The following is a 12,972-nucleotide window of genomic DNA, read 5'->3' on the forward strand; positions in this document are numbered from 1 at the left end:
TTTCCCCTATTTTTTTTTGCTGCTGTTCAAACAAAAAATAATTTTTTAGAAGATTGTTCTGAGCACTGTATATCGCTGGCCTGCAGAGAAGATGTCCAGGTAAGCCTGTGGGGTGAGACTGGTTGATCCAGGGGGTTCTGCAGTGCAAGGTTCAGCTGAAGGGTGGAAAAACTGAATAATTCCACTGGACAGCCGACTAAGGCACAAGGCCTGAGACCTGAAGAGATATGTTTAGTGATATTAAAAACGTAACCAGTCAGCGGTGCAGCTGGTCTTACACATGTGACACTTGCTAGCTTTGTTTTCTCAGATACCAAACAAACTGTACAGATGTCTCTCAGGAATCTTACACACAATCAGCCACTTAAACAAATACCATGGAGTACAAAATGGGATCCATTTTTAAAAGGAAAAAAGTGAACTCTGCTTTCTGTTATGATGGTACATTTACTCTAAATTTCTGCAGGTATAGAAAGAACAGAATAGTTTATTCTGCCATGACCTAAGCTGGAAATGGTGTTAAATGACTGTTACAATTTTCTCAAAATGCCACAGTAAAGATTTACTGTTTAACTGTTGTGACCATGAAATGCTTATTAATTTTTGAATAAGTATTTATGGGATTCAGTTTATAAACCTTTATATTACTACAGTGCGTGTTAAATTAGACATTTGATTCTTAAATGAAAGACGTATAAACAAATTGTGGATACTGTTTTCTTTTTTGAATCATTGATTAGACAAAATGCCTTAAACAAGAATACCTAATAGTTTCTTTTTTTTTTTCTTGCTAAAAAATCCGTGCCTTTGTAGAACAAAATTTTTTCCAAACTCTTTACCATGAAAAACACCAGAGGTAAAAAACAGCAGAATGAATTACAGGCTAAAGAGAAGTCAAGCAAATGAGCAAGCACAAAAATCTCCTTTATCAAGCAAAATGGTGACAGAGTCAAATTATTTTACTCATTCTTAAGGCCAGGAGTCATGTCACCATCATCTCCTAGTACTTTTAAGTATGTTCTCGACACCTGATGAGCTTTTTAAAGGCCAGCTTGAAATCTTCATTAAAGCTAGTGTACAGCAAAGGGTTGATAAGGGAGTTGACATATCCAAGCCAGGTCAGGAAGTCAGCTACTTCTGGAGAGACAGTGCAAATATGAAGGCCCACAAGCAACTCCTTAATGAAAAATGGCAACCAAGACAAAATGAAAGCACCTAAAATCAGTCCCAGAATGCGAGCAGCCTTTCGTTCCCGTGTCGTAGAAATCTGCTGCCGGTCACCAGCCAGGTCCAGGTCATTTTGGAAAGGAGGGATCCTCACAGATGCATTGATTTTATCAAACTCCATGGTTGGATCGGACGTGGAGAAGTCTGAGACACAGAATGTCTGTGTGAGCTTGCAGCTGGCAAAAGAGTTTTGGCTGTCAGTGCTCCTGTTGCTAAGGTGGCGGCTTGAACCCCGTTTTTGGTAAAGGCTCTTTGCAGCATGGTAAATTCTGTAGTACAAGATCAGAATCAAAGTCAAGGGTATATAAAATGCCCCGAATGTGGAATAAATAGTGTAGATGACATGATCATGTTGAATGTGACACTCACTGGGAACAGTGACAGTGTGGTGATTTCTCCAAAACAAAGGGGGCATTGATATGAAAATGGAGATAGTCCACACAGTGACTATCATCAGCCCAGCTCTTTTTGCCGTTCTTTTTCTGGCATATTCGATAGCGTCTGTGATTGCCCAGTACCTATCCAGAGCAATGACACAAAGATGAAGAATTGAACATGTGCAACAGGTCATGTCGACACTGAGCCAGATCTCACAGATGAAGTATCCCAAAGTCCATTTATCTATCATTATGTAAGTGATACTCAAGGGCATGACAAGAACAGCAACAAGCAAATCTGTCACAGCTAGTGAACATATTAAATAATTTGCTGGCTGGTGGAGCTTCTTGGTTGTGCAGATTGCTGCGATCACAGCAGAATTCAGCAGCATAGTCAGGGTTGTGATTGTGGCCAAGGTCAGGGTAACAAGCATCTTTTCAGTTACTGTTTTTGGCTTTGCAGCCGCATTGGCTTCAGTGGTGCAATTTGTGAAATTCATTTTCCCCTCCAAGTTGCACAGTGAAAGAAGAAGTTGCTGCTTTAGGTAGTTAATAGTTCCACGCTCAGAACTCATCCATTTGAAAAAGGGACAGAGGTGCTTCAGATGCAAAATTTTTTATATCCTCGTATTCACCAGAGCAGCTCAAAGCTTTCAGGTTTTCTCCTGATCATTGTTTTCCTAGAAGATAAAAACACATCTGTTAGCAAACCTACAAAAAAATCCCACTTTTTGGCAGAAATCCTACACTTCTAATACTACCACCTCAAATAAAAATCTTGGCCTATTTTTCCTTCTTCTCTTCTCCTCTCCTCCTTTACTTCCCCTTTTCTTTGCATTCATAGTTTCTGTTTCTATTTTTTTGCCTCTAAAAAAGACTTTGGGCCAGATTTCCCTCTGGTATAAACTCGTATATTTTCTTTGACTTTGGAGATCTCACTTGAAGTGGAAAGTTGGACTAAAGGACCTCCAAAAGTCACTTTCAACAAACATTTCTATGTTTATTGATTATTTGATTATTGGTACTGGGAGCTAGTCCTTCTTCTGCTTTGTTAAATAAGCTCCAGCAGATGATGAGCTAAGGAAATCTGCTTTTTCATTGTAATTGCTATATAAGAAGGATCGATTACTTCCATATATCATCTTTGGAAAAAAGAAATAGAGCATCCTATTTCAGCAAAGGCATGGCAGCATTTCATAATTTTCCATACTGCTTTTTCATATCCAGGTCTGTCTTAATCAATATCTTGGAAACAGTATTTAAAAAAATACTCAGGTTACCTTTAACATGCAGCCTTCAAACAAATGTTTAAAGCTTTGTAGCAAATACTCACTTTTACACAGCACATTAGTGTTGCTAGGAGCTTATATAGTTTTGTCTAATTATTTCTGACATTTCACATATCCCACTGAGTGTGTCTTTGGAAGAGACAGACAAAAAGCATTCGCCTTTTCTTTGAGATTTCTATCAAATTGTGCTCCCTGTCAGTCAGGCCACTATGATGCAAAGTACAAACAACACTTAAAAAAAAAAAAGAAGAAGGTTTAATCTTGTTTCACGAGTTTATTTTGAGAAAGTTGATATGTCTTTTCCATACATCCAAATGCTGACTGAGTTAGCAATCTGTGGGATGCAACTAGAGGTACCCTTTGAAGCCTTGCTTTCTCATTTGTAATTTATCTCAGCAAACAGAAAGCCTGGACCTTTTGCCATTAAAATAAACAGAAAGATCCCTTCCCTTGGCTTCACTTGTCTAAGAGAAAGGAAACCTCTGGGCTAGCTGTGTAGGTGCCCTCAACAGGCAATGGAATGAGATAGTCACTGCCAGAAATACATTTGTCCCCGCTTAAGACAAGTCTTTAAGGCAGATGGTATGAATCACTTCCTGGAAATGCTGATCTTTCTCTATTTTGACTACAAGTGGCTCCTTCATAATTGCATTTAGAACACATGCCTGATTTTTAGAAGGCTAAATTGGAGAGGTAGAACCTGTCCTCACTGACATCAGTAGGATTTAGATTAGGTTCTGAGAGAGAGGTTGCACATGCAAGCTGATGAGGAACTAAGAATTTGAATGAGGAATTATGAATCTGAAGCTAGTCAGCTGCTTAGCTCTGTGTACATATGGTCTTATTCAGAAATTAGAGTGCCTTCTTCTGAATGAGCTGGATGAGGAGCAATCAAAAATAGAAACTTCATAAAAAAACTGTTCTTTGCAGATAGGCCCTAGGAAAGCAGATCCGTATCATCGTAGACTGTAAGTTGTCAAAATATGAGGAGTTTTAAATTCTCCTCATAGTAAAAGCAAAAGGAACCCCCTGAACTATATTCTGCTCTTCATAAATTGCTTTAAAGTATGAATAGCTTTGGAGAAAATGTCTGGCCTGCTCATTAAAAATGGAGTGGACAAACCAGATGGAAATTCAGTATCAGCCTTGAGGTTGTGACTGTACTGAAAATGCTGAGTTGGTGGTTAAAGCCTAAAGCCAAAACTTCAGGTAAAACCTTCTTCACAAATGTTCATGGGAGTCTTCTCTGTCAAGTCAGATCTCAGCTTCATTAGTTTGCACCCTGATTATGTCTGACTTTTTATCAGAGGAGAGGGATAAAGCAAAGAGGCTTTCTCTACCTCTCTGCACTTTTGGGGCATGGCCCAGATACAATTGCAATTTGTATGCTTTCTTCAGCACAATTACCCAGCCTGGTGCACAGGCAAACTCAAAGGGACTAGAAGATGCCAGGGAACCCACACATCGTCTACAACCGCCTGTTGATCTGGCCCATGTACAAGAGAGCTCCTGGTGCTTCTGGATACAAGAAGCATTTTTTTCTGCTTGTCTTCACTTCCCTGGGAGCCTGGAAGTTTTAGGGCTCCTGGTGGTTCTCTCAGAGAGGGAGCCATTCTGCACGGTCCCCATCATATGCCCTGCTGAGCACTGTCTATGTGCATGTTTAACCCAACAGGAACTGAATGGCTGTGGTTCTCCTCAAGTGGCCCTTCACAGTGATATAGTCCCAGGGAAATCCTTTTGGATCTCTGTCCTCTCTCAGCACCACAAGCATACTCTGAAAAATACATCCTTTCTCCCCTTAACAAACTTGTCTTTAAATAAAACCCATCACACTTTAACAGGCTCAAATCCAAAGGTTTTTGTCAAAACAAGGGATACTGCTGATCACACAGGGGAAGTTGGTTAAGTCTGCTCACTGCTCACCAGGACTGAATTTTTTCCCTGGGAAACCACTGCAATAATTGAAGACAGGGTGAAAAGATAAACAATGCATCCTCCCTGCAGAACATTGCCCTGTAGGTACCTCAGAGCAGGCAGCCTGGGTCAGTGGCGTTCCCATTGCTTCACGTCAAAATCTATCAGTGAGGAGTTATTTTGTTTTAATTCCCATGCTCGTTATAGGAAATGAGTCCTTAGCTATTCAGTCAATATAAATAAATACCACATGCAAGAGCTGTATTAAACCAACATTATTGAGGAAGTATATTTAAATTCTTGAAGGTCTGGAAATGTCAGGCTGAAGGTTTTCTCTACAGCTTAAATCAGTGCCTGTTCTCATCCCTTACACACATTACTGTGATACATAATAGCATTATAACATTAATTAGTAACACTAATTGTGGACATTGTATTTTACCACAGGCCCTCTGCCCCACTCATATGCAAGTTGAGCAGCTTTTCAGTATTTCTTTTCTCCTGCTTTTGATCAAATTCGGCCCCCTCCCTTCAGTGCTTCACACTAGTCACAGCCTGCTCTGACCACAGCTCTGTTCCCTTTCTCAAGAACTTGTGGTTATCATCTCCCAGTGCTCAAGGAGTTTCTTTTCACAGTGTCCCTAGGGGACTGTTGCCCATGTTTCACAGATGGGGACCACAGATGCAGAGATTAAGTCAGAAAAGTCTCCACTAATTTCCTGTGTGGGGTCTGTGGTGTCTAGAAACTGACTTTTCGACAGGCTCAGCCTTATGTAGTGCTTCTTACGGTATGGACACGGCTCCTGCTCAAATCAGATGCAAATCTGAGAAATTCCTGCTGCAGGGGATGGAGGCATCTATCTGCTGACCTGACCTCATGTCTAGAGAGGTTTGTGGCCTGCCAGGGGCTCGTGTGAGAGATGTCATGGAAAGACTGCCAAGGCTTGTCCACGCTTGGGACTATTACCCACTGCTGCTCTTCCACGTGGGCGTCAGTGACACCAAGGGCAAACTGGAGACCATCAAGCAGGATTTCAGAGCTCTGGGGATGGTGGTCAAGGGTCTGGGAGCCCAGGTCATCTTCTCCTCAATCCTGCCAGTGAGGGGGATGGATGAGAGGAGGAGGAGACGGACTTTCCAAGTTAACGACTGGCTGCGCCGCTGGTGTTGGCAACAGGGTTTTGGTTTCTACGACCATGCTACCCTGTTTGAAGATCAACAACTGATGGGGAGAGATGGGATCCACCTCACTAAGAAGAGCATGTGCGTCTTTGCCAACAGGTTGGCCAACCTGGTAAGGAGGGCTTTAAACTAGGAAAGATGGGGGAAGGGGAGAGTTATAGTGCCAGGGTAGTCAGCAAAATGCGGCTCAAATCGGGATGCCTCCAGCAGGTGCATGCAGCCGAGGAAGTGTGTACGGGACATGACTATGCAGGATCCTCTTGCACCCCTCCTGGGAAACCTGCATGCTCAGTTACCTCCCTGAAATGCTTGTACACCAATGCACGCAGCATGGGGAACAAACAGGAAGAATTAGAGATCTGTGTGCAGTCTATGTGAATGGCAGGGCCATGATCTCATTGCAATTACAGAGACATGGTGGGATAGCTCGCATGCTGGAGTGCCGTCATGGATAGCTACGTGCTTTTTAGGAAAGACAGGCCAGGAAAGTGAGGTGGTGGAGTTGCTCTTTATGTGAGAGAGCAACTGGAATATATCGAGCTGTGCCTAGGGGTGGATGAAGAGCGAGTCGAGAGCTTATGGATAAGGATTAAAGGGCAGGCTAGCATGGGTGACACTGTTGTGGGTGTTTACTACAGGCCACCTGATCAGGAAGAGGAAGTTGATGAGGCCTTCTACAGACAGCTGGAAGTAGCCTCACAATCCCAGGCCCTGGTTCTCATGGGGGACTTCAACCACCCCGATATCTGCTGGAAAGACAACACAGCTAGGCACAAACAGTCCCGGAGGTTCCTGGAGAGCACTGATGATCACTTTTTGACACAGGTGGTGGAGGAGCCAACGAGGAGAGGTGTGCTGCTGGACCTTGTACTAACAAACAAAGAAGGACTGGTTGAAGATGTGAAGGTTGGGGGCAGCCTTGGCTGCAGTGACCATGAGATAGTGAGTTCAGGATCCCGTGAGGAGGAAGCGGGGCAAAAAAGCAGGATCACAACCCTGGACTTCAGGAGAGCAAACTTTGGCCTCTTCAGGGACCTACTTGGAGGAATCCCACGGGTCAGGGCCCTAGAATAAAGAGGGGTCCAAGAGAGCTGGTTAATATTCAAACATCACTTCCTCCAAGCTCAAGATCGGTGCACCCCTGTGAGTAAGAAGTCAAGCAAAGGGGGCAGGGGACCTGCATGGATGAGCAAGGAGCTCCTGGCAAAACTCAACCAGAAGAAGGAAGTATACAGAAAGTGGAAAGGGGGACAGGCCACTTGGGAGGAATATAGGAACGTTGTCAGAGTATGCAGGGATGTGACAGGAAGGCTAAGGCCCATTTGGAATTAAATCTGGCAAGAGATGTCAAGGACAACAAGAAGGGCTTCTTCAAATACATCAGTAGCAAGAGGAAGACTAGGGAAAATGTGGGCCCTTTGCTGAATGGGGTGGGTGCCCTGGTGACAAAGGATGCAGAGAAGGCAGAGTTACTGAATGCCTTCTCTGCTTCAGTCTTTACTGCTCAGGCCAGCCCTCAGGAACCCCAGACCCTGGAGACAAGAGAGAAAGTCTGGAGAAAGGAAGACTTTCCCTTGGTTGAGGAGGATCAGGTTAGAGATCATTTAAGCAAACTTGACACCCACAAATCCATGGGCCCCGATGGGATGCACCCACGAGTGCTGAGGGAGCTGGCGGACGTTATTGCTAAGCCACTCTCCATCATCTTTGAAAGGTCATGGAGAACAGGAGAGGTGCCTGAAGACTGGAAGAAAGCCAGTGTCACCCCAGTCTTCAAAAAGGGCAAGAAGGAGGAGCCGGGGAACTACAGGCCAGTCAGCCTCATCTCCATCCCTGGAAACGTGATGGAGCAGCTCATCCTGGAGGCCATCTCCAAGAAAGTGGAGGAAAAAAAGGTGATCAGGAGTAGTCAGCATGGCTTCACCAAGGGGAAATCATGCCTAACCAATCTGATAGCCTTCTATGATGGAATGACTGGCTGGGTAGATGAGGGGAGAGCAGTGGATGTTGTCTACCTTGACTTCAGCAAGGCTTTTGACACTGTCTCCCATAGCATCCTCATAGACAGGCTCAGGAAGTGTGGGCTAGATGAGTGGACAGTGAGGTGGATTGAGAACTGGCTGAATGGCAGAGCTCCGAGGGTTGTGATCAGTGGCACAGAGTCTAGTTGGAGGCCTGTAGCTAGCGGTGTGCCCCAGGGGTCAGTACTGGGTCCAGTCTTGTTCAGCTTCTTCATCAATGACCTGGATGAAGGGACAGAGTGCACTCTCAGCAAGTTTGCTGATGGTACAAAACTGGGAGGAGTGGCCGATACACCAGAAGGCTGTGCTGCCATTCAGAGAGACCTGGACAGGCTGGAGAGGTGGGCGGAGAGGAACCTCATGAAGTTCAACAAAGGCAAGTGCAGGGTCCTGCACCTGGGGAGGAATAACCCCATGCAGCAGTACAGGTTGGGGGTTGACCTGCTGGAAAGCAGCTCTGCGGAGAAGGACCTGGGAGTGCTGGTGGACACCAAGTTGACCATGAGGCAGCAATGTGCCCTTGTGGCCAAGAAGGCCAATGGTCTCCTGGGGTGCATCAGGAAGGGTGTTGCCAGCAGGTCGAGGGAGGTGATTCTCCCCCTCTACTCAGCCCTGGGGAGGCCACATCTGGAGTACTGCGTCCAGTTCTGGGCTCCCCAGTACAAGAGGGATGTGGCACTACTGGAGCAAGTCCAGCGAAGGGCTACAAAGATGATGAAGGGACTGGAGCATCTCTCTTATGAGGAAAGACTGAGAGAGCTGGGCCTGTTTAGCTTGGAGAAGAGAAGACTGAGAGGGGATCTTATCAATGTGTACAAGTATCTGAAGGGAGGGTGTTGAGAGGATGGAGCCAGACTCTTTTCAGTGGTGCCCAGCGACAGGACACGAGGCAACGGGCACAAACTGAAACACAGACAGTTCCATCTGAACGTGAGGAAAAACTTCTTCACTGTGAGGGTGACAGAGCACTGGAACAGGTTGCCCAGAAAGTTTGTGGAGTCTCCTTCTCTGGAGATATTCGAAACACGCCTGGACGCAATCCTGTGCAATGTGCTCTAGGTGACCCTGCTTGAGCAGGGGGGTTGGACTAGATGATCTCCAGAGGTCCCTTCCAACTTCAGTGATTCTGTGAAATTGCCCCCAAGGCAAAATGGGCCCAGTGTGGCAAGGCAGCTATTATGAAAGTGAGGGCCATAGCATAGGGACTGGCAGGCGAAGTTTCACTGACCCTTGACTTCTCCAGCAGCTTCCTCATGCCCCAGCTTCCCAAGCTCTCCAGCAGCTCATCCTTTGCAGTCCTCATCAGCTGCTCCTATCTAGTTCACACATAAGCAGGATGCACTCTGCCTCCATGAGAGAGGAGGGCATCTAACATCTGCATTACAGAAAATAGAAGAGATAAGGACTGCAGAACCTTTTACCTGGGAAATCCTCACTTTGGAGTGCTTGGCTTTACCATCTTAACAATAGCCTTCCCATGTGCTTTGTGCAAAACCTCCAACATTCCTAAAAAGGATTCCCTCCCCTAAATATTCCATGGTGGGACACGGGATTGTATCGATTCTCAGACAGGTTTTCAGCTGGGTCAGAGGGTTTGGAGTTGTTTTCCAGGTCAGCATTACTTGAGGTAGTGGTGCAATGGGGGGGAACTGGCAACCTCTTGTCTTCAAGATAGACCAGCAGTACCCTGCAGCTGGATTCACAGATGACAGCAGAAAGCAAGAGCATAAACTCAGGGATATAGTGTTTCCCTCCACACTCCCAGGTGGGACTGTTCTCTGGGTGTTTTAACTCTTCTGGCTGTTTCCCCTTTCTGCCCCACACTTTCTGAGGCATCCTTGTTTCTGTACGAACTAATCACAATTCCTACGTCCAAGAGCAGATGCAGTCCCTTATCCCTCACTACCTCCCAGCTCACCTCTTGCTATGCCACAGCGAGCTGCGACTACTTGACTTTCTCTTGCAGTCTCAGCCTCCACCTCCCATAGCTTGGCCAGGGCTAATGTCCAGCCATCCTCATGTCTGTGTTCCACTCTATTTCTCACTGTCCTTGCTTGTCTGGCTTTCATCTCTCTGCTTTTGAACTATAAGGCACCCAATATGAAATACTTTGGCCCAGATGAGAAATGGGTTTTATGATGGGAAATGATTTTACTAGAAGGTGTCAATGATCAGCCCTGCTTATTAACATGGGGCAGGATTTAACTGTTTTGGTCTTGCGGAACTACTGTCTTGGAGAATTTACAGTATGAGTGTTAGATCATTTATGACATACATATGTAGAGAGACTACCTACAAAGGGTTTAGCAGAAAAACAAAGTATTTTAACACAGAGAACTGGACTAACTTTAGTTAATAACAGCTGGTTTTCAGTATCACGTGTGCTATCACTATATATAGTATTACTACCACTATAGTAATTGATTGTGGTTTTATCCAAGTCACCTCTTGGAGGAGACATTAATAACATAGTTATATTATTTAAAGTATTCTCACTAAAAGCACTGACATGTTTATGTTTTGCAGCTGTATCCTTCTGGGCTGTCAGTCATCTCACATTGGGACTAATTTTACCAGTTTGATGGGAGAAACTCATTTGAGTTCCTCTGAACGGGAATCAATCACATTTCCTATTAGCTCTTTATCGGTAATGGCATTGTGTACTGTCTGGGAGGAACGAAGGGGGAAAGGGATGATTAAATGTTCCTTAAATACAGCTGGACAGCTTTATGCTGTGAGATAGCAATGTTCATGTCTGCTCCTGCCAGGATTTATCTCCACCTTCTCAGCAGAGGACCATCATGCGGCAGAGTACTCTGAATTTCTGGTGGAGGGTCTGATTCCAGATCCCCAGCTAGTGAACTTTCCAGTATTTCATAAGAAATGGAATAACATCACTTGGAGAGAATGAGGCCAGTCTACACTGTGTGCATGTTGTGGGGGCAGTTCCTTTATGTCCATGGTTTTAAATTTCCTTTAAGCAATTAAGGCACTGTGCAAATTATACATCTTTGTGGCCTTAGCAGCAATAAATCAATTTGAATTTGCTAAAACCTGAATTGGTCTGAGTACTTTTCCCTTTCAACATTTTCATAGTTGTAGCTGTGAAGGGCAGGAAACCATGGTGGGCTTTGTGAAACAGGTGGTTAGCTTATGGAAAATATTACTTAGCACATTTGTGATAATGCTGATATTTCAAACTATGAAAAAATACTAAAACTTCCAATATTCTTCCTTGTTATGCTCAAAGTCATTGGTTGGTTCTCTCAAGCTCAGAAACAGTGCACTGAAATTCAGGCCTTTCACTCTAAATTCATTTTGATATTATTTTTGTTATAACTTTTTAGATCATCCTGCTCTTGTAAAATCAAAACATATTTTGGGGCTTCATGGTTCCTTGGTAGCCAACTGAGAGAGCTGAGTTAAATTGAAGATTATAGATTTCCAAGTGTATTATGTTGTATTCTGGAATCCTTTGGTCTTCTGTGGATCTCAGTGCAGCAGAGGTTCATGTGGCAGCAGTTTTAATTGGCTACAATTTATATAGGCATTTAATGCTGTTCATAACATGCCATACCAGGAAAAGCAGTACCCAGAAGCTGAGGTAACGGAGATGATCAGAATCATATCAGGTTGTGGCAGGACTGTCAGCAAAATAAAATCTTGTTGTTACCAGGCAGCTCATATTCACACTCACAGCATGAGATTTTGATGCTATCTGTGTTGTAGGCAAAGTGAAGGCAAACTATCAGAAGGTGGGTTGGGGTTACCTTACAACAGAGCAAATTGAGATAGGATAATAAATGAAATGGCTATTTTTGTGCTAGAAATTTTGGAAGAACCTGTCTTTGAGAGACTCATAGCTGGATTAGGGGGCCTCAAGATTAGGGATGCAATCTTTTCCTATGCAGACTGAATGAGGTTCAGAATGAAATTACTATGAAGTTTGTATAAACTGAGGTATGAGTTTGACCTTCAAGTTAAATTTTCCCTGCGCACACTGGTGACTAGAGCAGCATGATGAAAAGGCAAGTCAGAAGAATTCAGACCTAAGCGAGTATCTTGGAGGCACATCCAGCAGCTGCACTGGCTATCTATTTGTGCATTTAGATCTGGGGATATCTGACTAACACTAATACATATACTCACCCTGTACGTAAATAACTGAAGCCCAGTACATTATAATCAAAGATATAACAGCCCGTAGCCTGTTCTCCGGTGTGTTTGTGTAACAAAGATTATTAGGGCTGCAAGGAAGCCACCAGGCTGCTGGCTCAGCCCTGGCCTGAGGATAAGCTGGCTAAACAGCACACGGGAAACTGCTAGGCACAATGTGAGAAATTGCCGGACGTACTGGATAAGACAGATGAGACCAGTGTAAGAACCTGACAGAAGTTACAGACAGCGCCCCGAGGGATGGCTGGGTATTGCAGGTGGTTAAGGAAGAGTCAAGTGAGAAACAGTCAAACTTCACAGATAATTGGTGGGGAGTGCTGGAGACCTTTTGGGGCGAACAACCTTGCAAGACCCCCAGTACCTAGGTGACCATATTAGTAATTGCATATAAGGCTAAGATTGCCTAGGTAATAGTATCAGAAATACTAAATTTGGGTACTGATGTACCAAAACTGGGGCAGTAACTGGAAGTAACTGGGGCAGGGTTGTCTATTTGGGAGGAGACTGGGGTGGAGAAAGGGAGGTCTGAGGGCAGTGAAAAGGAGGGCCCAGAAATAGGAAAAGGGATAAGAAGGTGTGCAAATCATGCAGCACTGCCACCCGGGGGTACCCATCAGGCAGCGCATCACTCCCCCACAGCCAGGGCAATAAACTAAAACTGTTTTTCTGATAGACCACATGAGTCAAACCTGCCTCTGCGGCCGGGATCCCTGGGGGGTCAGGGTGCATCCCCTGGCCAGCCCAGGAACACCCAGGACAGGTGGATCGCACACCCCGATATCA

At 44.7% G+C, this 12,972-nt stretch overlaps 1 protein-coding gene across 1 annotated transcript in view; it reads right to left on the reverse strand.

The window, feature by feature from the left end:
* Positions 1-429: 429 nt before the first annotated feature.
* HTR1E (5-hydroxytryptamine receptor 1E) overlaps positions 430-12,972 on the reverse strand; it is a 43,279-nt gene continuing 30,736 nt past the window's right edge. The window contains exon 2 of the mRNA XM_067294815.1: positions 430-2,284. Within this exon, the coding sequence (XP_067150916.1) occupies positions 1,010-2,179 (1,170 nt within the window). The 5' untranslated portion in view covers positions 2,180-2,284 and the 3' untranslated portion in view covers positions 430-1,009. The remainder of the gene's footprint in view (positions 2,285-12,972) is intronic.

Source organism: Apteryx mantelli, chromosome 3 (genome assembly GCF_036417845.1).
Source record: "Apteryx mantelli isolate bAptMan1 chromosome 3, bAptMan1.hap1, whole genome shotgun sequence".
In the NCBI taxonomy this organism is placed as follows: Eukaryota; Metazoa; Chordata; class Aves; order Apterygiformes; family Apterygidae; genus Apteryx; species Apteryx mantelli.